The 27,427-nt window shown below is 37.2% G+C and overlaps 1 protein-coding gene across 14 annotated transcripts in view; it reads left to right on the plus strand.

Annotated features, from left to right (window-relative positions):
• The window catches only part of SUGCT (succinyl-CoA:glutarate-CoA transferase), a 1,092,359-nt gene that overhangs the window by 502,676 nt on the left and 562,256 nt on the right, over positions 1-27,427 (plus strand). The window contains exon 12 of one of the 14 annotated variants that reach the window (XM_045828753.1): positions 17,346-17,464. The exons of the other annotated variants lie outside the window; for them this stretch is intronic. Coding sequence (XP_045684709.1) covers positions 17,346-17,442 — 97 coding nt within the window. The 3' untranslated portion in view covers positions 17,443-17,464. Of the gene's footprint in view, positions 1-17,345; positions 17,465-27,427 lie in introns of those variants that run through there. 14 annotated transcript variants of the gene reach the window in all.

Genomic DNA, 27,427 nt, shown 5'->3' on the forward strand with positions numbered 1-27,427 from the left:
TGACAAAAACAAGATATATGCTCCTCTATGTTGATTGCCACATTACTAGTAATAGCCAAGATATAGAAGCAACCTAGATATTTATGAAGATATGATATATAAAAAGAATGAAATATTGCCACCTGTGACAACATGGATGGATCTAGAAGGCATTGTACTAAGTAAAATAAGTCAGACAGATAAATAGTATGAGCTGATGGTTGCCATATGGGAGGGGATAGGGAATGAGAATAAAAAATACTTATCTAGAAATAGTATACATTCATTAAAATTAAAGTTATTGATACTTTTTTATAGGAAGGGGAATGCTTATTATGTAATAATATTTAAAAATTCAAAATTATACATTGTACTAACAACAACAAAAAGGAAAGGCACCAGAGAAGGAGATGAAGCTAAATATTAACTGTTGTTTCTAGATAGAATTATAACTAAGATTTGTTTGGCCATTGTTATATTTCTGTATTCCAAGTTTTCTAATATGAACATCTTAGTCATTAATAAGTTAATAATAACCTCGTGGTACACACTTATATTTCTGAGATCAAATAACATGATTCCAAAAATAACCAAAAAGCAAAAAAAAATTCTGTGCTCTTATCTAGTTGGTAAACATACCTGCAATTTTATTATAAGCCTTTGGTTACTGAGGGCCAAGAACAGCATAGAATGTAGAGATCAAAATAGAAGAGGTTAATGTTATTTAAAGAAATGCTTCCTGTTATTACTTTATGCATCTTATTTTTCTAACTTTTATGTTACTCTGGATAAATAGTTAATTTTTTATGATAATCTCCTATACATTTAACTTGTTTTCAGTTACAGTTTTCTCCTTTATAAATTCATTGAGAAAGCTGTATATTTTCCTCACTTTGACTAATGGAAGGGAAAGTGTAAACTTGGTTAGGAGGGAAAAAGACTGTGTCTTTTGTTTGTGTGGTATAAAACTTTTCATTTTTCTGTTGGAGACAGAATGTTTTGATGAAACACAGTCCACCAGTGAATTTTGTGTGCCATAAGTAGTGGAATCCACTAACAATTTATATGTGCTTTTTATGGTTGTTTACTGCGTTGTTCAACAAAACTTTAGGTACTTATTTTAGCAGTAACTGTATGAAGTATGTTAAAGAACAAGTATGTGCCAATGCTGTACATTTGAAAAATGTCAGCATTGTATGTCAATTGGTTACCTTATTTTTCTAAATATATCAGTTTATCTATGCAACAATAGCAATTAAATGTGACATTTAATTATTAAAATGTTATTGTTTAAGTGTAATAGAATAACTAAAAAGTAATGTTGTATTTAAGGTACTTTCTTAAATAGCTTTGTTTTTCCCATTCCTAAGGTGTTTCTAAGTCTGAATTTTTCATCTGTAAGTCTGAATTGCTCATCTCTAAGATAGCATCACCTTGGCATTACTGAATTATCAATAGCACTTTTTATCACCTCCTAAAAATACTCCTGGAATCAGCAGAATATGATGATGACAAACACAGTAACAAATGGTGGCAAGATTTAATTAAGAACATGAAATGGTTTTCAAGTTAGCCAGCCTAGTTTGATTTATATTTCTAACTTCCAATAATTCCCTCTGAACATATCCAAAAAAGAAAATGTATTAAGGAACTTAGCTCTCTCAGAAATATTCTTGAGAATGAATCAGTTTTGTAATTTGGTGTTGGGAATCCACAGGGCTGGGCTGATGAGGTTGACCAAAGTCCTAAATTTTACTCACCTTATAGTGATTAAGTTTTAAATTCCTGTCTCATATTCCTCTTCCATTATTTTGCCATTTTTCCTTCCCCTTCCTTCTTTTTTTATTTTTAAAGTATTTTTATTGATTATGCTATTACAGTTTTCCCAATTTTTTCTTCCTTTATACCCCCTCCACACTATCCTCCCAACCCTCCAGCATTATGTCCATGGGTTAAACAATTAAATTCTTTGAGTCCTCTGTTTCGTATACCATTTTTTAATCTCACCCCATCTATTTTATGCCTACTAATTATGCTTCTTCCCCGTACCTTACCCCCATTCCTCCCTTCCCACTCCCCAATGAAATCCCTCCATGTGATGTCCATTTCTCTGATTCTGTTCCTGTTCTATTTGTTTACTTAGTTTTTATTTTCATTGTTTTTCTTTTCTTTTAGGTTCATTTGTTGATAGTTGTGAGTTTGTCATCATTTTACTGTTCATAGTTTTGATCTTCTTTTTCTTAGATAAGTCCCTTTAACATTTCATATAATAATGGCTTGGTGATGATGAACTCCTTTAATTTGACCTTATTTGGGAAACACTTTATCTGCCCTTCCATTCTAAATGATAGCTTTGCTAGATAGAGTAATCTTGGATGTAGGTCCTTGCCTTTCATGACTTCATATACTTATTTCTAGCCCCTTATTGCCTGCGAGGTTTCTTTTGAGAAATCAGCTGATAGCCTTATAAGCACTCCTTTGTACATAACTCTTTTTCTCTTGCTGCTTTTAAGAGTCTCTCTTTGTCTTTAATCTTGGATAATTTAATTATGATGTGCCTTGGTGTGTTCTTCTTTGTGTCCAATTTCTTTGGGACTCTCTGGGCTTCCTGGGCTTCCTGGACTTCCTAGAAGTTGATTTCCTTTGCCAGATTGGGGAAGTTCTCCTTCATTATTTGTTCAAATAAGTTTTCAATTTCTTGCTGTTCTTCTTCTTCTTCTGGCACCCCTATAATTTGGATATTGGAGTGTTTCAGGTTGTCCCAGAGATTTGTAAGACTCTCTTCACTTTTTCAACTTCTTTTTTCTTCATTCTGTTCCCGTTGGATGTTTATTTTTTCCTTTTGTTCCAAATTGTTGGGTCGAGTCCTAGTTTTCTTCCTGTCACTGTTGGTTCCCTGGATATTTTGCTTTATTTCATTTTGGGTGTCTTTCATTTGCTTTTTCATTTTTTTACCAAACTCAATCAGATCTGTGAGCATTTTGATTACCAGGGCTTTAAATTCTCCATCAGGTAGGTTGGCTATGTTCTCATCGTTTAGTTCTCTTTCTGGAGTTATGTTCTGTTTTTTCATTTGGGCCATATTTCTTTGTCTTGGTGCACCTAATAAGTTTTAATGAGAAAGGGCCTTACATACTCACCTGGGCAGAACAACCCTCTTTATTGCACTGTGGTGCTGCCTGTGGGGGATGCACCAGAGAGGGAACAATGCAGCTCCCCTGCTTGTCCATAGCACACTTTCCATGGGCCTCTTGTGTGAGACTGGGAGTTTCTCCCAATGTAGCAACCACCATATTAACTCTGAATCTATTTCCCCTTAAGTCAGCCCCACCTGTCCTTTTTGCTGCAGCCAGCCCTGTTCCCAAGATCCACTGCCTTACTGGTCTGGTTGTTCTGATTGATTTTTTCTTTAATTCCTTGATTGTCGAAGTTCTATGCAGTTTGATTTTCTGGTGCTTCTGGTTTTTTATTGATTTCAGATGGGTTGTTATCCTTTTGTTTGTACAAGGAAGTGAAGGGTTTTTACCTACACCTCCATCTTGACTGGAACTTCCCTTCACTTTCTTTCTCAGTTACTAATGGGCTTGACTGGTAGCCTGGGGGAAAATCATGCTAGCCTCCTTTATTTTCTCCCAAGTTATGCTGTAGTTTAGCTATAATATAAAATCAAATATCATCAAAGCATGTATAATTAATGCCAGAGCTCTCCATGGTATGCTTAATGATAAATTACTTAAATTATTTTTTCTTAATCCTCACCTGAGAATAAATTTATTGATTTTAGAGCCACAGGAAGAAGGGGCAGAGGGGAGAGAGAGAAACATATGAGAGGGACACATTGATTGGTTGTCTCCCATGTGCACCACAACTGGGAATTGAACCTGCAACCTTTTAGTGTATGGGGCAACACTCCAACCAAATGAGCCCCCCAGCCAGGGAAATTATTTAAATTCTTAAAGTAATGAAATTAAGTGATTACTTAAAGTTAGTAGAAGATTTAAGAATGATTCAGAAATTACATAGGGTAGTATTTTAGTTTGGGTTTTCCCAAAAAGCAGACCCTGATCCAGGGACTTTGGTACAGGTAATTTATTAAGGAAATTATCTCACAAAACACAAATAAAACTTTTGAGTGAGTGAGGCTTAGAAGGGTGCATTAATGGGTATGTTACAATTGTGAGCAGCTGGGGCTCGGTCATGCTGGGTTTCAGTCATGCTGGGTTTCAGTCATGCTGGGGACACTGAAAAAGGTGTGAAACATGCTTCAGATTCATCTCACCAGAGGATGCTATTGCTGGGACATTTATCCACCAGCTCCTATTTCCTGGTGTTTGAGGGTTTCCCCTGCAGGTGCAGCCCAGCAAACTCCATGGTGTTGGGGAAAGCCCGCAATACAATGAAGAGATGCAGCATTGATATGGGAAGCTGTCAGCAGGCTGAAAATGTTTATATGTAAACTGCAGTAGAACTTAGGTTGGTCAAGGCACATGGGATGGAGCATCTACAGCCTCTGCAACTGGTGGTGTCAGAGAACAAGAAAGGCTGAATCATGGTTGACATAAGTGGAAACTTGAATTAGACTTCTCAGCTTTCATTTCTGTTTTGTCCTGTTAGTTATAGATATTTGGCAAACTGTGACTTCTGTGTTTCAGACTTTTTTCTGTAAATTGGGGATAATAAAAATTTTTATCTTTAGAATTGTTGGAGACTTAAATGAGTGAATATAGCAAAGATGTAACTCTCAGAAGAGTGCCTGGAATATGGTAAGCACTTGGCAAGTATTACTTATTATAAGAATCTGGCTGGGCAGCAGTATAGTGGGGTGGTAGTTAATTTGTATGGTGTAACAGAGTTCTGTTAATGAAGTGTAAATTTTCTGCCTTATTTGGCAGACACGTGGCATGTTGACTTACATTAAGTACTAACCACAAAAACAATTTTTAAAAAATCCAGCTGCTACTAAGTCCCATTTTTCTTTGTGCATTTATTACTTTTGGACTTAAATTCATTTTTGTTAATTATGTTTAAAATTGGCTCTGTTTAAACCACATGATTGCTATCTCTGCCAGCTTCTTCTTATTCACAAATCTGACAACATGACATCATCTGAATACTTACTTAAATTCAGCAGAAACCATCCTTTCTACTGAAGATTGATACCAAACTTTCTATGTGTGTCTTTGAGTGGGTTCAAATACACAAAATTATGTCATTATGCAAACTATATTTCTTCACTTAATTCACAAATATATTTTGAATGACCTTGTAGTAGTGTTGGTGAAATCCAGAAACACTTTGTCCATAGTGTTCAGAACCAATTAAAAAAGAGAGTGAGATTGTCTTAATAATATTTGCCTCTAAGAAAACCATATTGACTACTAATTTTTACTAGTTTTCTAAGTATTGAAAATGTACTTTAAATTCCTTCATTTGTTCATTAATTTAACAAATGTTTATTGAGAAATTAGTATAAACCAGGCCATAAGTTATATATTGGAAATAAAGTTGTTAGTTAAGAAGGCTAAGTGTCTCCTCTTATGTGGTGTATGCTCCTAGTATGGACATTAAAAAAAAATAGTTCTTCCTTCAATGTATACTCCCACTCTGCCAAGCTCATTTTGAGTCCCAGGGCTATTTTTCCACAATTCAATTCACACGAATAAAACCCAATTACCTAATATTTAAAAGAGTGGGCGATATTAATACGTCCTTGCCAAATTGTTACTATAATTTAGTGAGATACTGTGTGTAGTACCTAGCACAGTGTCGGAGCAGAGAATGTGGTCAATATGTAAGTTTTCTTTCTCAGGCTCCACAGTCAGTAAACCCAAATAATGCATCAATTCATTGATTGAGTGATCCATTCATCTGTTGCGCGTGGGTCACCGGCCAGCAGTGACCACGGAACACTGTGGATGGCTCGACGATAAACACGCGAGAAAAAACACACATGCACAGAGACAAACTAGTTTCTGTGGAGAAGTAGGGACGAAATGGCCACCCCTTCTAGTGAGGAGCGTGCTGATTTACCGTCTATACCTGCTTTTATTAGGCTCATTTTGCATAATAATTCAGGTAAAGTACAGTACTCATTCGGGGGAAGTAAGGAACCATAGAAAACAAAGAACTCTGCCGGTCTATTGAGTTGGGGGTCAAAGAGCTGTAAGACTGAGGAACAAACTAACTTCCTCCTAAGACCCTTCTCATTCAACTGAGAGCATTCTAAACAAAGAAGGTTTCACAGTAATTTACATGTTCTTTCTTAGGCCTGATCACCCTGGGGAATCCGCACTTCTCAGTACCGAGCTGCACCACCCTGTCATTGTTTCAGGCTTAGGTGGAGCAAGGGAACTAGGTAACCAAGAGATAAGGAGATTTTCTTCCGGACGCTGAGAACTCAGACTTTGTCAAAGCCGAGGAGCGAGGGTCCATCACCCCCTTTTGCTGCAGCCCCCCAAGTCCTTCTTTTGGGGGGCCTCCCAAAGTGATCGTGCCTGGCTTAGGTCGTTCCCCCCGTGGGGAATCTTACCCGTCTTTGGCTAACCGACCAAGCTTTTTGGGGGTTCAGTCATGAATAAAGCAGCAGAAGCAGCATTCCTGCCAGGGAGATAAGCTTTTGTCTCCTTGCTGGCTTACGGTTCCAAGGGCGTTCCCTTAGCCTTAGCTAGGTGGGGGTTTCAGCCTCTGATACCAGTCAGGGCAGTTCCCAACATCTCCCCCTTTTTTAGTTTTTAAAATCAATTGTGGTTGTTAAGCCTGTGAAACCTACTTTTGCTGTTTTCGAATGCAAATCAGAAGAAAAGCAACATCTACATACATCATAAGGCAATAATAGAAATATAAAGCAGAAACTAAATTCTATGGGTTGTGAATACCTAAATTTCTAAATTCAGTGCAAGAAAACATATTAAGGGAAAAAACAAAAGTAATAAGTCTGATTACATTTCAATCTTTGAGAGAAATTACATAGATATCAGGAAAGGCAAATCACATGGCAGTTTGAGCATAATGCAAGCCTGACTTTCTTTATGAGAGGATTTCTTAACAGGTGCAGTTCTGCGCACCGACTCATCACCTACTTTCTTACGTGGGTGTTGAGTTTTAATTTTACGCCTGCCAGAGTGGTTTCTCATACCTTCTCCCTTGTTTTCAGTTAGGACTGCTAAGGGTTCCATAAAGGTGGCTACTTGCTGGTCTCTGATACGACCCTGGGAAAACAATTTGCAAATACACCGAAGTACACAAATCAATATCACAATCAGTAAACAACCAGCAGCTCCAAAAACCCAAATTCTCAAATTAATTCCATCAAACCATGTTTTAGGATTTAGCCAATTAATATTTTCATTAAGGGCTCGAAAAATGTCCTGTTTGGTTAAACGTTGAATGTCCTGCAGCTGCTGATGTAACTCCAACTGCAATTTATCAATTTGTCCTTTTAAGTTAGTGGAGAAAGCTCCCCTCAAGCGATGTTGTATATCAGTCCAAGTATGTTGGCTGGAATTCCACTGTAGCGGTGTGACACACAGTCTGGAGAAACTAGGGTCACAGGTTAGGTGCTGACGAGTCACGAGAGCGTCCTGGCGTTCGCCAATCCAGTCCAGTGCTGATTCAACTGCAGAAAGGCGGGTCAGGATCTCCTGATCTATTTGAGCCTGTTGGACTAATTCTAAAAGTAGCATTGATTAAACAATAAGTGCAACCAGGTGTTAACAAACTGTCGGACTCATAAGGAGGGCAGTGCATTGTTAAATGCTATAATGCCATTTGGATTCATTCATTTTCTGGTCATATTCTGGAGATAACAGATTTGGAAAGAGTTGGAAGGCACAATTAAATCATAACCACTATTAACGACTGGTCTTGTTAGATTTATGCAAAGAAACCTTATGTCATTACTTACTCCTTTAGAATGCCAAATTCTGGAGGGATCAGGTAGGGAGAAAAATATAAAGTGTGAAGGAAAATCCTTTTCCTTCTGATATCTACCAGGCTTCTTAAAACTTTCACTTCCACAGACCTTCTGCAACATTCACAAACTCTCTATTCTTTTTCATACACTTTCTGATATCCACCAAGATTGCATCTTCATTCCCTGTACCTTCCATCACTAACAGCACATAATTCTTTCTTAAAATGTTTACTTCCACAGACTTTCTGTAACATTCACAAACCTTCTAATCTTTCTTTCATACCCCTTCTGATATTCACCAAGATTGCATTTCCATGCCTTATACCTTCAATTATTAACTAACATCACATAACTTCTTTCCTAAAACCTTTACTTTTCCATTTATCTTTACAGTTTCCCATTTACATTCCTACAGTGTGAAGTTTCAACCTTCCCTGGAATCCTCAATTTCCTTTTCAGAGCAGATACAGAGCAAAATCCATCCTTCTCTGTGGGGGGTGAAGGTGGGGCCTCCGTGATCTGCTCACTCAATTTGCACACCGTTTCACTGTCAGAATCATATTCCTCATCATCTAGCTCTGTTTTCTTTGTCCAAATGAACTCAAGAGAATCCCTGACAAGCCTCCAGGTTACAAAGGTGTGTACACCAATAGATATACTACTGTTTTGCAAAGATTTCAACCTTTCACCCACCTTTCCCCAAACATCAATGTCTAACGTCCCTCTATCAGGAAATGAAGGACAATATTTTCTTATAGATTGCAAAAGCTGAACCAGATGCTTTTCTTTCACCTTATATTTTGCCTCTTTAAGAACTTGGTAATATATGCAGAAAAGCTTTCTGCCCTTTATATAAGTTACAACCTATGTTTACCTTCCTTCCTTTTTTTTTAAAGAAAAAGCTTACTTTTATTTTTAATTGGCCAAACAAATCACCTGATTACTTTTTTCAAGGCAAATCTTTTTTTTCCCCAAACTTGAGAATTAAATTACCATTTACCCAATTACAGGCGGTCACGAAGAGAGAAACGACCTAGAAAAGAAAGACCTACTTCCCTGAAAATTCAACGCATCCTACGACATGCCCGAGAAAGAGTTCGGGGTCGTTGGCCCTTACCTGGGCTGTTAGCGCGCAAATCCACCCGAAGTTGATGCGTTGTCCACAGCGACGGCTCGTAGCCGCTGGTTCCAAGTGGTCTCGAATGGGGTTCCACCTCTGTGGTCCCGAATTGCTGCCCCACGTTGGGCGCCAGCTGTTGAGCGTGGGTCACCGGCCAGCAGCGACCACGGAACACTGTGGATGGCTCGACGATAAACACGCGAGAAAAAACACCACATGCACAGAGACAAACTAGTTTCTGTGGAGAAGTAGGGACGAAATGGCCACCCCTTCTAGTGAGGAGCGTGCTGATTTACCGTCTATACCTGCTTTTATTAGGCTCATTTTGCATAATAATTCAGGTAAAGTACAGTACTCATTCGGGGGAAGTAAGGAACCATAGAAAACAAAGAACTCTGCCGGTCTATTGAGTTGGGGGTCAAAGAGCTGTAAGACTGAGGAACAAACTAACTTCCTCCTAAGACCCTTCTCATTCAACTGAGAGCATTCTAAACAAAGAAGGTTTCACAGTAATTTACATATTCTTTCTTAGGCCTGATCACCCTGGGGAATCCGCACTTCTCAGTACCGAGCTGCACCACCCTGTCATTGTTTCAGGCTTAGGTGGAGCAAGGGAACTAGGTAACCAAGAGATAAGGAGATTTTCTTCCGGACGCTGAGAACTCAGACTTTGTCAAAGCCGAGGAGTGAGGGTCCATCACCCCCCTTTTGCTGCAGCCCCCCCAAGTCCTTCTTTTGGGGGGCCTCCCAAAGTGATCGTGCCTGGCTTAGGTCGTTCCCCGTGGGGAATCTTACCCGTCTTTGGCTAACCGACCAAGCTTTTTGGGGGTTCAGTCATGAATAAAGCAGCAGAAGCAGCATTCCTGCCAGGGAGATAAGCTTTTGTCTCCTTGCTGGCTTACGGTTCCAAGGGCGTTCCCTTAGCCTTAGCTAGGTGGGGGTTTCAGCCTCTGATACCAGTCAGGGCGGTTCCCAACATTCATCTATATATGTGTATGTTTAAACCACTCCTTTTTTTTGTTTACCTGCCTATTTATTGAGGTAGTGTAGCATGTAGGGAGGGTGGGAAGAGCTTGGATTCTGGAGCTTATATTATCTGTGTTTTAATCCTGGCTCTGTCTCTTACTGACTCTGTGACTTTAGCAGGTCACTTAAACCTCTCTATACTTTACCCTCCTTGTCTATCAAACAGGACAATACTAGTATTTATGTTATAAGATTGTTGTGAGTATTAAATACCCAATCTATTTGAAGTGCTTAAAACAGTGTCTGGGACATAGTATATGCCATATAAATGTCAGATATCAAATGTCAGGCTGTGTTCTGATATAAGGGCTAAAGCAGGGAACAAGGCAGATTAATTTTCTGCCCTGTAGTACTTACAGTTAGTGGGCAGTCTTTATATTCTTTATGAAGCCATGATATGATGTTTTTAAGGATTTACAGATTTTGAAGCAAAAAGAGCATGTTGAAAATTTAGTTCTGTGTTTGTCTTTACAAATTGTTTTTCGAATTTTACTATTGTATACACATAGTTTGATATAATTATATGCACATACAATTATGGGTTTGTTTTTGAATTTGCTATTTTTGTTTATTAAGTATTGTGTAAAGTATTAAGCATTTAGTGTATATTGGCTATACATTTACTTTAAATAGCTTATTTAATGACCTATTAGATAAGCATTCTGCAGTATATGAAGGAATTTTATTATTTTCTAGGTATTTTTACTATTTTACTGTTATTTTGATTTTAATATCACTGTACCAATTGAATTATTCAAACATAATGAACAGATGTATAGTTCTTATCATTTAACAGATTGGCTTTTTAAAAATCCTCTCCCAAGGATATGTTTATTGATTTTAGAGAGAGACGGAGTGAGGGAGAGAGACATTGATGTGAGAGAGAGACATCAATTGGTTGCCTCCTATGTGTGCTATGATGGGAGGTCAAACCCACAACCTAGGTATGAACCTTGACTGAGAATTAAACCTGTAACTTTTTGGTGTATGGGACAACACTCATCCACCCGAGCCATTCAGCCAGGTCATAACAGATTGTTTTTTAACAAAATATAGTTAACTTATAACACCTCAATAATGCATGATCATTTATTTTTTACGTTCTACTGTTGTAATTATACCTCAGATTGTTTAACTTGCATTTCTTAAACTACAAGTGGAGCTAAGCATGCTTTTCTGCAGTTATTTATTTTCATCTTTTTTCCCATTGGTGAGTAGGCTGTGAATTGTTTAAGTTCTTTTTATATGTATTGATGAATAGGTAAAGAATGTAGGAGTGTTTAGTTGATAGAAGACAGAACTTGGTAGAAAGGCATAACTGTTTTAAAATATTAAAGTACAGTTATAGAAAACAACATGACATGAGGTTCCTCAAGGCTTAACAAGGATCAATGGGAGGCATTTTGCAGAGGCAGATTCTAGGATGAATGTGAATGCTGTCATCTAACATTTACAGCATTGGTTTTCACCTGGAAAGAATCTTTGAATCTCCATCAAAGAAAGGAAGCTTGTGTGTGGGTGGGGCAATGGAGATTGGAAATGGGCAGGATGGAGAATGAGCAGAAAGATTGGGAAACTGGAGTCCTTATTTAGAGATTTCTAGATGGGAAGGTGAATTGCTTCTGAAAGTACTGTCCACCCTGGCAGAGCGCTTCCTGAACTGTAGATGAGGTCTGTTCAGAAGGTATCCAGCCATATAATATGAAAATAGAGATGTTTATTGAAGAAGATACAAGCTACAAGAAATATTGTACATAGGACAATGACACCTCAGTCCCCTTCAAGTAGGCACCTTAGGGCCTCACACAGTTCTCCCAGTCACCATCAGCTGCCCTGTAGTATTTTCCTGAATCTCATCAGTGGTGTGAAATCGCTTCCCTTTCACAGGTGATTTTAGTTTTGTGAAAAGGCAGAAGTTGCAGAGTGCCAATCTAGGTTGTAGAGGGCTGAGTCACCTGGGTGATTTTATGTTTTTCAAAAACACCAATGTGTGTTTTGCATGTGTGGACATGTTGTTATGATGAAACTGCTGATCACCAATTGTCCATGATTGCAGCCTTCTGAATCATCCAAATATTTTCTACAGATGAATGTTCAAGCTTAACACAAAATTTGATGCAGATTCATTATTTTACTTGCTCAGTCATTTTGAATATGATGGTCACACAGAACACATGCTTACTCAATGGTGTGTACTGGCCCCACTGACTAGTACAGTGAAGTCATCATTGGTCACCCATATACATTCCAATCTACTCTCCTTGACTGCCAGGTTACATGGATGTTGTACAAGGCATACTTGTTATATTAACAGTGGCGGAACTTTTTCCAGACAGACCTTATTATACAAAGCAGGTTGGGTGACTATTCTGGGTTTTAAGTTTGGAGGAAATTGCCAGTAAAATTCATTTTACCTCTGGAATCCTTTGAAATCACATATAGCATTTTATAGCCTATAAATCTTTTTTCTTTATAATATTTTCATTTTAATGGGTTGTGTACAATAAAAAGATAATGTTCCCTTTTCTGAGGCTATTCATTTGTGGATGACACAAGATGAGGAAATAGGTAAATTTTGGTAGCAGTAGATTTTCATACTTCATTTGAAAATTTTCTTTATTTAATGGACTTAAATTTCATACCAATATATTAAAAGTAGTGTTTTGAAACAGGAAAATTTAGAACTTGCATTTCATGGTGTATTGCTTTCCTTTACCATATATTTGGATTTAGATTATGTTTGATATGATGCTGATAGTCTAAATCAGGGGTGTCAAAGTCATTTTCACCGGAGGCCACATCAGCCTCATGGTTTTCTTCAAAGGGCTGAATGTAATTTTAGGACTGTAGAAATGTAACTACTCCTTAACAGTTAAGCAAGACCTTGGCACTGCAACTGGGTAGAAACAAGGTGCCAGGTCAGATAAAACAAGGTAGAGGGCTAGATTCAGCCCGCAGGTCTTCTGTTTGCCACCTGTGGTCTAAATGTATATTTTAAGTGACTTTAGGGACTGTAAGATATGGACGTCATAAATCACCTATGTGATATATTTTATAAGTACCACATGCTGATTGTGCCACTGGAGTTTCATCCTAGATATATTTCAATACAGCACACAACTGGATTCAAAGCAATGAAAATATTTGTGTTGGTCAAAAGATAAGAGACTGGACTTGGCCAGGAACAAGAATAAAAATTAAGCCATAAATTAGTCTTCTGAGTTCCAAATGGCATCTGAGTAGGAGCCTATTAGAAGACTTAAAATATCTTAAAATAATGCAATGCCTATTAATATACAAATAACATATTTCACAGATATAAAACAAACATTTCAAAAATTTATGTGGAACCATAAACGATGGCAAATAGTTTCAGCAATTTTGAGAAAGAATAGAATAGAAGGGATCACAATACCTGATATCAAACTATATTACAAAGCCACTGTAATCAAAACAGCCTGGTACTGGCATTAGAACAGACACATAGACCAATGGAACAGAATAAAGAGCCCAGAAATAAACCCAAGTCTCTGTGGTCAATTAATATTTGACAAAGTGGGCAGAAGCATAAAATGGAGTAAAAAGCAAATGGTGTTGGGAGATCTGAACAGCTACATGCAGAAAAATAAAACTCGACCACCAGCTTACACTATACACAAAAATAAACTTTAGATGGATAAAACACGTATATAAGTCATAACACCATAAAAATCCTAGAGGAGAACATAGGCAGGGAAATCTCAGATATTCCACACAACAGTATTTTCACTGGTGTGTCCCCTAGACCAAGGGATATAAGGGAAAGAATAAACTAATGGGATTTCATGAAAATAAAAAGCTTTATGACTGAAGAAAACATTGTCAAAATGAAAAGGAAACCACCATGTGGAAAATATATATTTGCCAATGATACCTTGGACAAGGGCTTGATCTCCAAGTTATATAAACTCACATGACTCCTCTCCAGAAAGACAAACAACCCAATTAAAAAATGGGCAAAGGACCTGAACAGACACTTCTCCAAGGAGGACGTACAGAAGGCCCAGAGACATATGAAAGGATGTTCAGCATCACTAGCCATCAGAGAGATGCAATTAAAACCACAATGAGATACCACTTCATACCGGTCAGAATGGTCATCAAAAATGAATCAACAAAGAACAGTGCTGGAGAGGTTGTGGAAAAAAAGAAACCCTAGGGTACTGTTCGTGGGAATGAAAATTGTTGCAGCCACTGTGGAAAACAGTATGGAATTTCCTCAAAAAACTGAAAATGGAACTGCTTTTTGACCTGGCAGTTCCACTGCTGGGATTATACTTGAAGGATCCTGAATCACCAATTCAAATGAACCTATGTACCCCAATGTTCATAGCTGCACGATTTACAATTGCCAAGTTTTGGAAATAACCTAGGTGCCCATCAGTAAATGAGTGGATCAAAAATCTGTGGTACATTTACACAATGGAATTCGATGCAGCAGAAAGAAAGAAGGAGTTCCTACCATTTGTAACAGCATAGATGGATCTGGAGAGCATTATGCTAAGGAAAAAACTAGGTGGTGAAAGATAAATAACATATAATCTCAACTGTAAGTGGAACCTAGTTACTTACAAAAAAGCAAGCAAAATATAACCAGAGACATTGCAATAAACAATAAACTGACAGTAATCAGAGAGGAGGTGGGAGGGTATAATGGGGGAAGCATCATCAAAGGACATATATAAAGGACACATGGACAAAGCCAAAGGGCAGTAGGATCGAAGGTGGGAGGCTGGGATGGCTGGGGTGGAGGGGAATGGTAGGGTGAAAATGGAGACAACTGTACTTGAACAACAATAAAAAAAAGAACCAATGAATGCATAAATAAGTACAACAACAACAACAAAAGAATAATGCCAGTAAACCTCAGGTAAGATGGTGAGAACAGAGGCAGTATATATAGTTTTTGGATCTTCCCAAATGTCCATATAAAAACAGATAGAGCTACTAAAGAACAAAATGAGAAAAATCATGGAAAACATTTACGACAAAATGGCAAGGAATCCAAATTAAGAGTAAGAACAGACCAAATTAAGAATAAGAACAGACCATCAAAAATCATAACATGAACAATATGAACATTTGTACGGTGAAAAAATAGAGGAAATCATTAATGTCTTTAATGACCAGAGAACAAATTCAAGGTAGCTCACAGGTATTCTTTGGAAAGCACAGGTCAAATTTGACAATAGCAACTAAAATTAGGAAGTGAGTTCAAGGAGTCCCTGATAATATCTGAAGAGAATGGGACAGTATAGCCTCCATTAATTCTTGAAAATCACCCTCCAAATGAAGGCCTCCACAGAGAGAAACTGCAGCTAGCAAAATAAAAATTAAGCAGGATATGGATAAGAGAAGATACATATAAAAGTAAGAGAGAAGAATAGACAGGAAGTTTTGAAAAGCAGCTGTCATATATTTTTTAACACTGCACAAAAAAACTGAAGAGAGTTTTCTATGATGGCTATTTTAACAAAGCCACTTTCTAAAAATTCAGGAAAAATTTATTTGACATAAAAAAGAAAAAGTAACCAAAAAGCGCAGATCTCAAATCCTATCCAAGATTATAAGAGTACACAAGGATTAAGCAGAATAATATTCTGATAGGTTTTTCTATATTATGTTTGCAGTGGTGTTGCAAGACTGTATAGACAATCCATAGCAATGTTAGAGGCCAAACCATGCATCACCTACACTACAAAAAATATAGAAAAAATAAAAAATAAAATTTACATAAAACAGTATTTCTGAACTGTCAGTGATGTATGGATCAGAATTATTAATGTAGTAATATTAGTGTGGATCTTGAGACATAGTGGTACTTAGCCTAGTGTCTTCATGTTTACAAGCCAGTTGTTTGAAAAATCCTGAGTGACCCTGAACTAGAAGATAGTGATTGGGTTTCCTGGATGTGCTCTTACTTACTGTATACTCTGTATGGCCTGTGAATTGACATGCAGACAAAGGAAAGAGGTAGTGAATACTAGAAGGAATAAAAGATAACTTTAACTATAACTTATTACTAATATGTAGAGATAAATTCCTGAGGAAATAAGGTCTGAGGAAATTACAGGAAATATTAAATCTATGATTCTGTTTACAGTAGAAATGCTGACCAACAAATTCCAGCTGTTTCTCTGTGGGTTACGGAATGTCACCGGCCTGTTTATAATTACTGCATCATAGACTCCAGCCTGGATCTTATGGACTTTTCATTGGTTGGGTTTGGGTTTACTTAGATTTGTCCAAAAAGACATTTCCTATTGGCAGTACATTTATGTAATATAACTCTGCACCAAACATTTATTGCCAAAACTTCTGTTCCAGTTTCTTCTCCCTCCTTGCCAATAATTTGCCTCCCCAGAAATGCTGGTATAGTTTAATTTATTTAGCCCTGAATAGAACTTGCTTGTACCATGCACTGTTCTAAACACCTACAAAGCATTAATACATTTAATTCTTCATGTCAAGCTTATGAGATAGATACTATTTTAGTCATTCTTATTGTTATTCCTTTTCAGTTTTCTCAGTTTTTCCCCTTATTCCTCTTATAGTTGAGATAGTACATTTACATAATGCAAGAAAGAAAGATTTTAACTCCTACCTTTGGTGATGGCATGGATGAAACTGGAAAATAAGATGCTAGACCTACTTTTTAAACCAACAGGAAAAGAAATAACCTTAAAGTATAAAGAATAATGATTTGTATATATTAAAATTAGTAACTTCCATATGAAAAAGTAAAGAAAGCTAAAGAAATGCTATAGCCTAGAATTAGAAATTTGAAATGCATATAACTAATAAAGGATTTGTATCTAGACAACATGGACTCTGATAATCAAGGTACCTCTTGAACAGGGCTCCTAGTGCCTAAATGGGATGAAATTTAAAAACAGAACCTAGCAGACATTTTTGAACAGGGTCCTCTCACACTTGCTGCACTTCAGGGAGAGGCTGCACTGACTGCCTGACTCCTTCAATGAACTGCCTGCATTCCACACTGAACTGTCTGCTTGTACTATGTTCCTGCTGTCTGAGTTGACACTTATGAAGGATCTTCTAGAACCGTAAATCAACCAGTGGGCTAAAGACCTTCCCCTTCCAGTCGGAGCTGTGCAGTCATACCCTCATTTGCATCTTCCCTGACCAATTAGAGAGGCTCCATTTTAACTAACCAAGATAGTGGTTTTTGAACTCGTGAAACTGTAAGGACTTGGAGTTCTCATTTATATGAGAATGGACCAATTGGCTTCTCTTTATATAACTCAGGTCTCTTCTGGCTTCAAGAGCCAAAGGCTGTATTCCATGTTGGACCTGTAACACTGAAGTTGTCTTGCCTGAGCAGACCAGAGTGGAGTGGAGCTGAAACACTGGAGTGGAGCACATCAGAGCTGTCTTGCTGATGTGGAGTAGATTGGAGCTATTCACAACAGTGGTGCTGAGCTGCAACACCAATGTCACCTCACTCCAAGTCCACCTCACCCCAAGGGCACTCTGCCCCAGGGACATCTCACAGCTGTGCCATTCCAGAGATGTGCTATATTACTATTGAGCTGTCTCCACCATCCTGTTTCACAGCTGTGCCACATCACAATTGAGCAGTTTTCATTAAATGAAAACCAACCCCCCTTTACCATACCCAAAATTGAGGATACCTATTGGCATTGAATAGGCACCAATGATTATTAGTTCATAATTGTGCCTATATTCCTATAAGTCAACAAGAAGAGACAAAGAGGAATCCAAGATTACAGCAGAGTAGGTGGAAGCCACATGAGACTGTTAGGAAGAGCAGAGACATGAAAAGGGCTGATTCCTGCTCCTGTGGGGAGCAGTTGAGGTTCTGAAGGAGTATCTCAGCTACAGGTGGTTGCCCTTGCATGGGGTCTAAACTCCAAGCTAGACTACCCAGTCCAGAGCACCAAAGCCTGGAAGAGGTGCCCACATAACATTATACTGTGCAAAGCAGTGGGGTTTCTGTCCACAGGGAGAAATGAGAATTCACTAGAGACACAGGATCCCTATAGAAGAACCAAGACCTCAAAATTTCATTCTCAACTACTCACCCTCTGCTCTGATGGGGGGAGGGTGGAGTGGATTTGAGTCATGTGAGGAGAGACTGGGGATTGTGGATCTGGGGAAAGAGCTGAAAGGACAGCTGCCAGGATCCCTGTGCTGAGTCACTCTCCCACACTGCAGATGCTGTCTTTATTGGGTGGAGCCCTCCCTTCTGCATGGCATTAGTCTGGGGAAAGCAATAGCTACACCCTCTGCACTCCCTCTTGCCCCACCCTGGAGAGTTTGTGTCTTGCTGAGGAGTCATTTGCCTTGGCTAGGGTGTAGAGGTCTGGGAATACTCAGGGGCTGTCAGTGACTGAATTATGTGGCTTTGTGGTGGGGGTCATGTCCCCCACTTTCCCATAAACCTGACTGATACTTACCCTCATGGAAGATCCATTAGAACCAACCTCCAGACTTCCAACAGACCCACCCTCAGGATTTGGCAGCCCCATCTGCCTGACTCCAAGTGGCTTTGCCCTTTAGAGGTTGGAGCAGAATCTGGGACAGACTGAGTTGTGTGACTGGGGTGGAGGCCACACCCCCACCTTCCCCAAAGCATGACTATAACCTCCACTCACATGAAATCCTCTAGCTTCATCCTTCTGACTTTCGGAGGCCCTGCCCTGCTGAGCTCCACCTCTGCCTGGCAGTATCTGGGACAGAGTTTTGACAGAGACCATTTTTTCCTTGCATACCCAACCAGAACACAACCCTCCCTTAATATGGCCAAATCTTGGTCAGTTTGAGCCTGAGACCCTACCCTACCACAAAGATGTGCACACACCCACCAGGTGCAGCTAGGCTTGCTATACCTGGGGACATTTGCTCAGTGGCCTCAGGCCCAGCATTGGCACCAAGTTTGAACCAGTATCATCAGTCTGGTGAACACCACTTTCCCCTCCCTGGTGACTCACTGAGAATATGTCTCATGCAACTTGATCACCACCAGAAGTCTTTTAACGACTGAGTCTAACAAGGGGCCTATAGGTGGAGGCAGGTGGAGGAAGATATTGGAGTTCCTTGGGACATTTGCTGACCTGTCTCTGAGTCCCATGCTGCTAAATCTGGCCTTGGTTCACAGCTTGGTTCTTCCCATGTGCACCCAGGTTCAGCAGAGTCAGCTACAAACTGTGGATTGCTTGCAGCTCCAAACAGGTTGTTCAGGGCTAGGCACAAAGAGCATCTAAACTTGGCCAGAACCAAAGTCCATCCCAAGAGGCCCCAGAACCAACACACCCCATGTTTGGTTGGTTGCAGACAAAATCAGAGCAGATTCAAATAAGCTTCACAAGCTGTATATCCAAAGGGAGATCTCAGCAAGCACCAAAGCCTGCTTAGGCAAATACCTCTTCATAGAGTAGCTGAATGAATAAGAAAGCAAGACCCATATATATCCTGTCTACAAGAGACCCACATCAGATTCAGAGATGCACACAGACTAAAAGTGAAGGGATGGAAAAAAATATTTCATGCAAATGGAAAGGGGAAAAAACAGGGTTAGCAATATTTATATCAGACAAAGTAGAGTTTAAGATAAAAGCTATAGTAAGATATGAAGTAGGACACTACCTAATGATGAAGGAAACAATCCAGCAAGAGGATATAATCCTTGTAAACATGTATGCACCCTTCATAGGAACACTTAAATATATAAATTTTGATGGACATAAAGGGAGAGATTGGTGGTAACACAGTCATAGTAGGGGATATTACCACCCTATTGACATCAGTGGATAGACCTTTCAGACAGAAAATCAACAAGGAAATGGTGGCCTTAAATGATACACTAGATTAGATGGATTTAATAGATATCTTAAGAGTGTTTTACCCTAAATTATCAGAATATACATTCTTTTCAAGTGCACATGGAACATTTCCTAGGATAGACCACATGTTAGGACACAAAACAAGTCTCAATAAATTTAAGAAGTATGAAATTATATTAAGCATTATCTCTAACCATAATGGTATGAATCTAGAAGTCAATCATAGGAAGAAAACTGAAAAACACACAAAGAAATGGAGGCTAAATAAAATGTTACTAAACAATAAGATCAAGGGAAAAAACTAAAGATATATTGAAACATATGATAAATGAGAACACAACAACCCCAAATCTATGGGACATAATGCAAGCTGTGCTAAGAGGGAAATTCATAGCATTACAGGCTTAACTCAAGAAATTAGAAAAATCTCAAACAATCTACTTTACACTTAAATGAACTAGAAAAAGAACAAAAACAAAGCACAAAATGAATAGAAGGAATGAAACTATAAAGATCAGAGCAGGAATATACAAAATAAAGTACAAAAATACAAAAGATCGATGAAATCAAAGTTGATTCTTTGAAAAGATAAACAAGTTTGGCAAAATTTAACCAGACTCATAAAAGAAAATAAGAGTGCTGGCTGGTGTGGCTCAGTGGACTGAGTGCTGGCCTGCAAAGCAAAGGGTTGCCAGTTCGATATCAAGTCTAGGGCACATGCCTGCGTTGTGCCCAAGTCCCCAATAGGGGGCACGCGAGAGGTAAACACATTGATGTTTCCCTCTCTCACTCCCCTTCCCCTCCCTATAAATAAATAAATAAATAAATAGTAAGTAATCTTTAAAAAAAAAGAAAAAAGAAGACTCAAATAAACTTCAAAATGAAAGAGAAGTAACAACTGATATCAAAGAAATACAAAGGATTGTAAAAAAATATTTTGCACAACTATGTGCCAAAAAATTGGACAATCTGGACAAAGTGGATAAATTCCCAGAATCATAAAATCTTCCAAAACTGAATCAGGAATAATCAGAGAACCTGGACAGACAGATTACAATTAATGGAATTGAAGTAGTAATCAAAATACTCCCAACAAACAATAGTCCCATACTGGTTGGCTTCCCAGGTGATTTAACTAAACATTCAAATAACTAACACCTATCTCTTTCAAATTATTGCAAAAATTACAGAGGAGGATAACTCCCATGCACATTTTATGAGGCCAGCATTATCCTAATTGCAAAACCAGATATAGACACTACAAAGAAAGAAAATTATAGACCAGAGTACCTGGTGAACACATATGCTAAATATTCAACAATATATTAGCAAACCAGATCCAGAAATACATTAAAAAGATCATACACCATGATGATGTGGGGTGTATTTTGGGAATACTAATTTGGTACAATATCTGCAAATAAATAAATATAATTTACCACAAAAACAAAATGAAGGGTATTATATCAATACATGCAGAAAAAGCATTTGATAAAATTTGATAACAATTGATAATAAAAACTCTTAGCAAAATGGGAATAGAGGGAACATACAGCAACATAATAAAGACCATATATGGCAAATCCACAGCTAATGTCACACTTAATGAGCAAACACTAAAACTGCTCTCTTTAAGATCAGGAATGAGACAGGGAGATCTGCTTTCACCATTCTTATTCAACATAGTACTGGAAGTCCTAGCCACAGTAAATCAGGAAAGAAATAAAAGGCATCTAAATTGGAAAGGAACAAGTTGAAAGTGTCATTATTTGCCAGTGATTTGACACTGTATATAGACAACCCTAAACATTTCAACAAATAACTACTAGAAGTGATAATGAACTGGATAAAGTAGAGGACACAAATGTCTAGGTGTCAGTTGTTGTTGTTTTTTTTATATGCCAATAATGAACTATCAGAAACAGAAACTAAGAAAACACTCCCATTTACAATTCAATAAAAATAATAAATACCTAGAAATAAATTTAACCAAGGATTTAAAAGACCTGTACTCTGAAAAATATAAGACACTCAGAAAGAAATTGAAGGTACAAATAAGTGGAAGAATATACTGTGTTCATAGATAAGAAGAATTAACATCATTAAAATGTTCATACTTTTCAAAGCAATTGCAAAGATTGCAATAGATTCAATGCAATTCTTTTCAAGATACTAATGGCATATTTCAGAGAACTAGAACAAATTTTGCAAAATTTATATGAAACCACAAAAGACTTTGAATAGCCACAGCAATCTTGTGAAAGAACAAAGTGGAGGATTCACACTGCTTGATATCAAAATATGCTATAAGGCCATAGTAATGAAAACATTGATCCTGGCATAAAAACAGATATATGTAATCCAAAAATAAACCCACCCCTTTATGGTCAATTAATATTTGACAAAGAAGGCAAAAGAATACAATGGGGTAAAGATAGTCTACTCATTAAATGGTGTTGGGATACATGCAAAAAAAAATAATGAAAGTAGACCACCTTCTTGCACCATACACAAGAACAAACTCAAATAATTAAAGACTTAAGTGTTAGACTCAAAGCCATAAAAATCCTTGGAGAATACATAGGCAGTAAAATCTTGAACATTTCTTTTAGCAATATTTTTCTGATGTATCACCTTGGGTGAGGGAAATGAAAGAAAAAACAAACAAACAAATAGGACTACATCAAACTTAAAAGTTTCTGCACAGCAAAGGAGACTATTGAAAAAATGAAAAGACAATCCAGTCCATGAAACTGCCAGTGATACACTTGATAAGGGGTTAATATCCAAACTTTATGGAGAACTTAAAAAAGGCAACACAAAAAACCCCCCAAACAATTTAATTAAAAAATGGGCAAAGGACCTAAGTAGACACTTTACCAAAGAAGATATACAGATGACCAATAGACATATGAAAAAATGTTCAATGTCACTAATTATCAAAGATATGCAAATTAAAACCACAATGAGATATCATCTCTTATATTTCAGAATGGCTATCATCAATAAATCAACAAACAACAAATGTTGACAAGGATATATAGAAAAGGGAACCCTCGTGTACTGTTGATGGGAATTGCTGATTGGTGCAGTAAATGTGGAAACAGAATGGAGTTTCCTCAAAAAATTAAAAATGGAACTTCCTTATGACCTAGCATTTTCACTTCTTGGAATGTTTTAAAATAAAACCCAAACTGTAATTAGAAGGAATATATGCATCCCTATATTCACTGCAACATTATTTATATATATTTATATATAAATATTATTTATATTTATCACAACATTATTTATATATTATAATGTAACCAAGATTTGGAAGCAGTTTCAGTGTTTTTCCTTTGGTGAGTGGATGAAAAAGCTGTGATACATTTCAAAATGGAATGCTACTCAGCCATAAAAAGAAGGAAATATTGCCCTTTTCTATAGTGTGGATTGTGCAGGGGTGCATTATCCTGAGTAAAATAAGGCAGTCAGATAAAGACAAGTCCCATGTTATTTCACTCATTTGTGAAATCTAATGAATACAATGAGCTAATAAAATAGAAGCAGACTGATTGATTGAGAACAGATTGACAGCTGTCAGAGGGGTGGTGGTTTGTGGGGCTGGTGGAAAAAGGTGAAAGTATTAAACAAAACAAAACAAAAAACACTCATAGACAACAGTATGGTGATTATCTGAGTCAAAGAGGAGTTGGGGTAGGTCAAAGAGGATATAGGTGGGATAAATGATGGTAGAAGGAACTGTGGCTTGGATGGTGAACCCATAATACATTATATAGATGACATAGTATATAATTGTACACCTGAAACATATATAATGTTATTAACCAGTTTCACCCCAATAAAATCATTTATTGAGAAAGGTAGAAAAAAAAAAAGAAAAATTGCCCAGCTGAAAAATGGGTAAATGATATTAAAAGAAAAGAAAAGGAAAAAATATAAAATCCCCCTTTTCTTCACATTCAAATATAGTTGTCTCCATTTTACCCTCACTACTACCCCCTGCCTCATTCCTCCCCACCTCCCATTCTTGACCTTATCCTCTGACTTTGTCTATGTGTTCTTTATGCATGCTCCTTGATGACCCTTCCCCTATTTTCCCCCATTACTCCTCCCCCCATCCCCTGTAGTTACTGTCAATTGTCCTTTATTTCAATTTCTCTGGTTATATTTTGCTTGCTTGTTTTTTTCATTAGGTTCCACTTATAAGTGAGATCATATGGTATTTGTTTTTCACTTCCTGGCTTATTTCACCCAGCATAATGCTCTCTAGTTCCATCCATGCTGTCACAAAAGGGTAGGAGCTCCTTTCTTTCTTCAGCATAGCATTCCATTGTGTAAAGGCACCATAGTTTTTTGATCCATTCATTTACTGATGGGCACCTAGGTTGCTTCCAGCACTTGGCTATTGTAAATTGTGCTACTATGAACATTGGGGTGCATAGGTTCTTTTGAATCGGTGATTCTGGATTCTTAGGGTATAATCCCAACAGTGGAATTGCCAGGTCAAAAGAAAGTTCCATTTTTAGTTATCTGAGGAAATTCCATACTGTTTTCCACAGTGGCTGCACCAGCCTGCATTGCCACCAATATCATACTCAATTTTGGGCAAAAACTAAAAGCTTTCCCACTGAGATCAGGAACAAGACAAGGTTGTCCACTTTCATTATTTCCATTCAACATAGTATTGGAAATCCTACCCACAGTGATCAGGCAAGAAAAAGAAATAAAAGGCATCCCAGTTGGCAAGGAGGGAGTAAAACTGTCACTGTTTGCAGATGACATGATAGTGTACATAAAACCTTAAGCCTAAGAAATGATGCTTAATTTTTCCATTTGTGAGAAGTGCAACTAAGAGTTACCATAAGATGCTATGCCTCTTCTATCAGATTGACAAAACGTTAGTCTGATAGTAACAAATTGGTGAAAATATGAATCATGGTGGAAGCACAAATGGGTGTTAACCACTTTGAACAGCAATTTGGCAAAACCTAAGATAGCTGATGATGTGTGTGCTTGATGACTTAGCAGATCATTATACCTGTATATATAACTTAGGGAATTGATCCCAAAGAAACAGAGAAACTGGAAATAATGACCATTATTAGGAGAACAAAATAAATTTATAATATTCACACAGGAATGTGTCCACTGTACAATAAAATGAATGAACCAAATCTACATTTATGAATATGGCTAAATCCTGGAATTAAAATGTTCAATAAAAACAGCAAGTTGCAGTGTAAAGTTTAGAAACACATAACATGATATTTGTATTATTTATAGATTCATCGGAACACGTACACACATAAACTGTATATACAATAATATAAACACAGCAATGCATGACCTTTTTAGTATAGTGGTTACTTCTGGGTGAAAAAGGAGAATAAGGTTAAGGAGAAATACAAAAGGGACTTTGCCTGTGTCTGTACCATTTTGTCTCCTAAAGATATGAAGCAAATATGCTAAGATATTAATATTTTAACAGTGTAGGTTGTTAAAGGGCAATAATATTTATATTATTTTCTGTAGTTTTCTAGTCCTACACTTTCTGTCATCTTTGAAATGTTTCACAATAGTAAAATAAAAAATAAATTTAATAGTTTAAAAACTAACTCATGTGGGTGATATTCCTTAATTTTCTTTTAAAAAACATTTTTGAAGCACTGTTGTGATATTGAGATGAACTTCCAAAAACTTTTATGTTATGGGAACAGAATTTTTTTCTCCAAAGATTTATATTCAGTTCTTACTGGCTTACATTGTAATGTATTTTGCAGTACTTCATTGATTTTGTTGTTTCTGTAAGGTGTTGATACAGCTTTCTGGGTTGTCAGAGAATTATTTGGAATTTAAAGGCACAGCTTTCTGGGTCTAGCCATCTGTTTATCAAGAAAGTGGTATAATAAGAGGATGAAACTAATATGTGCAAATTTTAAAATATGGGTTTTGGTTATATATATATATATATATATAAACTTTTTTTCAGAAAAGTGTGGTTGGCATATCTACAGTATGGAGACAGTATAGCAAAAAGGTAGATAAGCCTTTTAATTTATACATAAATATATGGACATTTTTTGCAAATTGAATTATATAAGCAAGTCATTGTGTGAATTGTAGTGTTTTTATAACATAAAGTCATATTCTAATACATGTTTCTCTGGTAAAAATACAGTGATTAATACATAATAATATAAGAATGAACTGTATTTCATGTACTCACAATCTACATTTTTATTTTTTGTTTTATCATTTATGCTTTTACAGTTGTTCCACATTTTACCCCTTTGCTCCCCTCCACCCAGCCTGCTTCCAACTTGCTTTTACTGAACCCTGTATGTTAGTTAGTATGTTACTTTTGGATTTCCATATAAAACCTCTCTGAAAAGACAACTAACTCAACTTCCAAAATAACCTACATTTTTGGAGCTCTGAATTTTTATGTGGGAAAATAATTGCAAGGATTTAAATATTTAGTGTTACCAGAGTCTCCATATAAGTTTATACTTGAAATACTTTTCTGTCCTGACCCAAAAGTGGGGAAGAATTCACGAAACCAAGATGGATATGCTTTTACTTTTGCCACAAACTTCACCCTATTCTCTGATCAAGGAACTATGAAAGTCACGGAAGAAATTGTCTTTGAGCACCTCACAAAGAATAGCAGGAAGTAAGGGTAAAGAAAACCTCTCATTTGCTGGAGGTTACTGTCACTGACATTTTTAACTAAAAAATTATGGTAACATTAGTTAACATTGTATAAATTTTAGGTATACAACATTATAATTCATTATCTGTATGCTCACCACCAAAGGTCTAGTGTCTTTCTGTTATCATATATTTGATCTACTTAACCCAATTTGCCCTTCCCACACCCCGCCTTCCCCTTGGTATACACCATTCTGTTGTTTGTATATATATATATATGAGTTTGCTTTTGTTTTGTTTTGTTTGTTACTTTTAAAAATATTCCATATATAAGTGAAATCACATAGTGTTTGTTTTCTTTTTTGTCTGATTAATTTCACTTGACATAATACTCTCAAGATCCATCCTGTTACAAATGCCATTGACTTTTAAGTGACCAGATTTTGTCTAGGGGCACTCCAGTCCTCTTAGGGAAATGAGGCCTTGTCCAAATATGGACTCAGCCTAAGCCCCAGCAGGCATTCTCTTTCATCACTGACAGTAAATAAGGCTTTGGAGTTCATTTTAATCATTAGGATAAGAAAAACAAAACAAAACAAAACAAAACAAATCTTTAAACTTGGTGGCCTTTCCACAAGCTATATTGATGTTGGTACCTTTATGGCCAACATGAGTGGTGATTTGTGGGGGTGGAGGAAGGGGGAGAGGTAGAGGTGAAAGAAGGTATAAGCATCTTAAATGGCAATAGTGAGTAATAAAATAAAACAAATTGCTTCAAGTATCTTCATTGTTTGCCTGATAGAATGTGTCTGCTGTATTACTTTCTGCCTAACTTGAAATCTCCACTGTCACACTATACTGTGGGAT

The sequence above is a fragment of the Phyllostomus hastatus genome, unplaced genomic scaffold (assembly GCF_019186645.2).
Source record: "Phyllostomus hastatus isolate PE091 unplaced genomic scaffold, TTU_PhHast_1.1 phas_scaffold_78, whole genome shotgun sequence".
NCBI classification, from domain to species: Eukaryota; Metazoa; Chordata; class Mammalia; order Chiroptera; family Phyllostomidae; genus Phyllostomus; species Phyllostomus hastatus.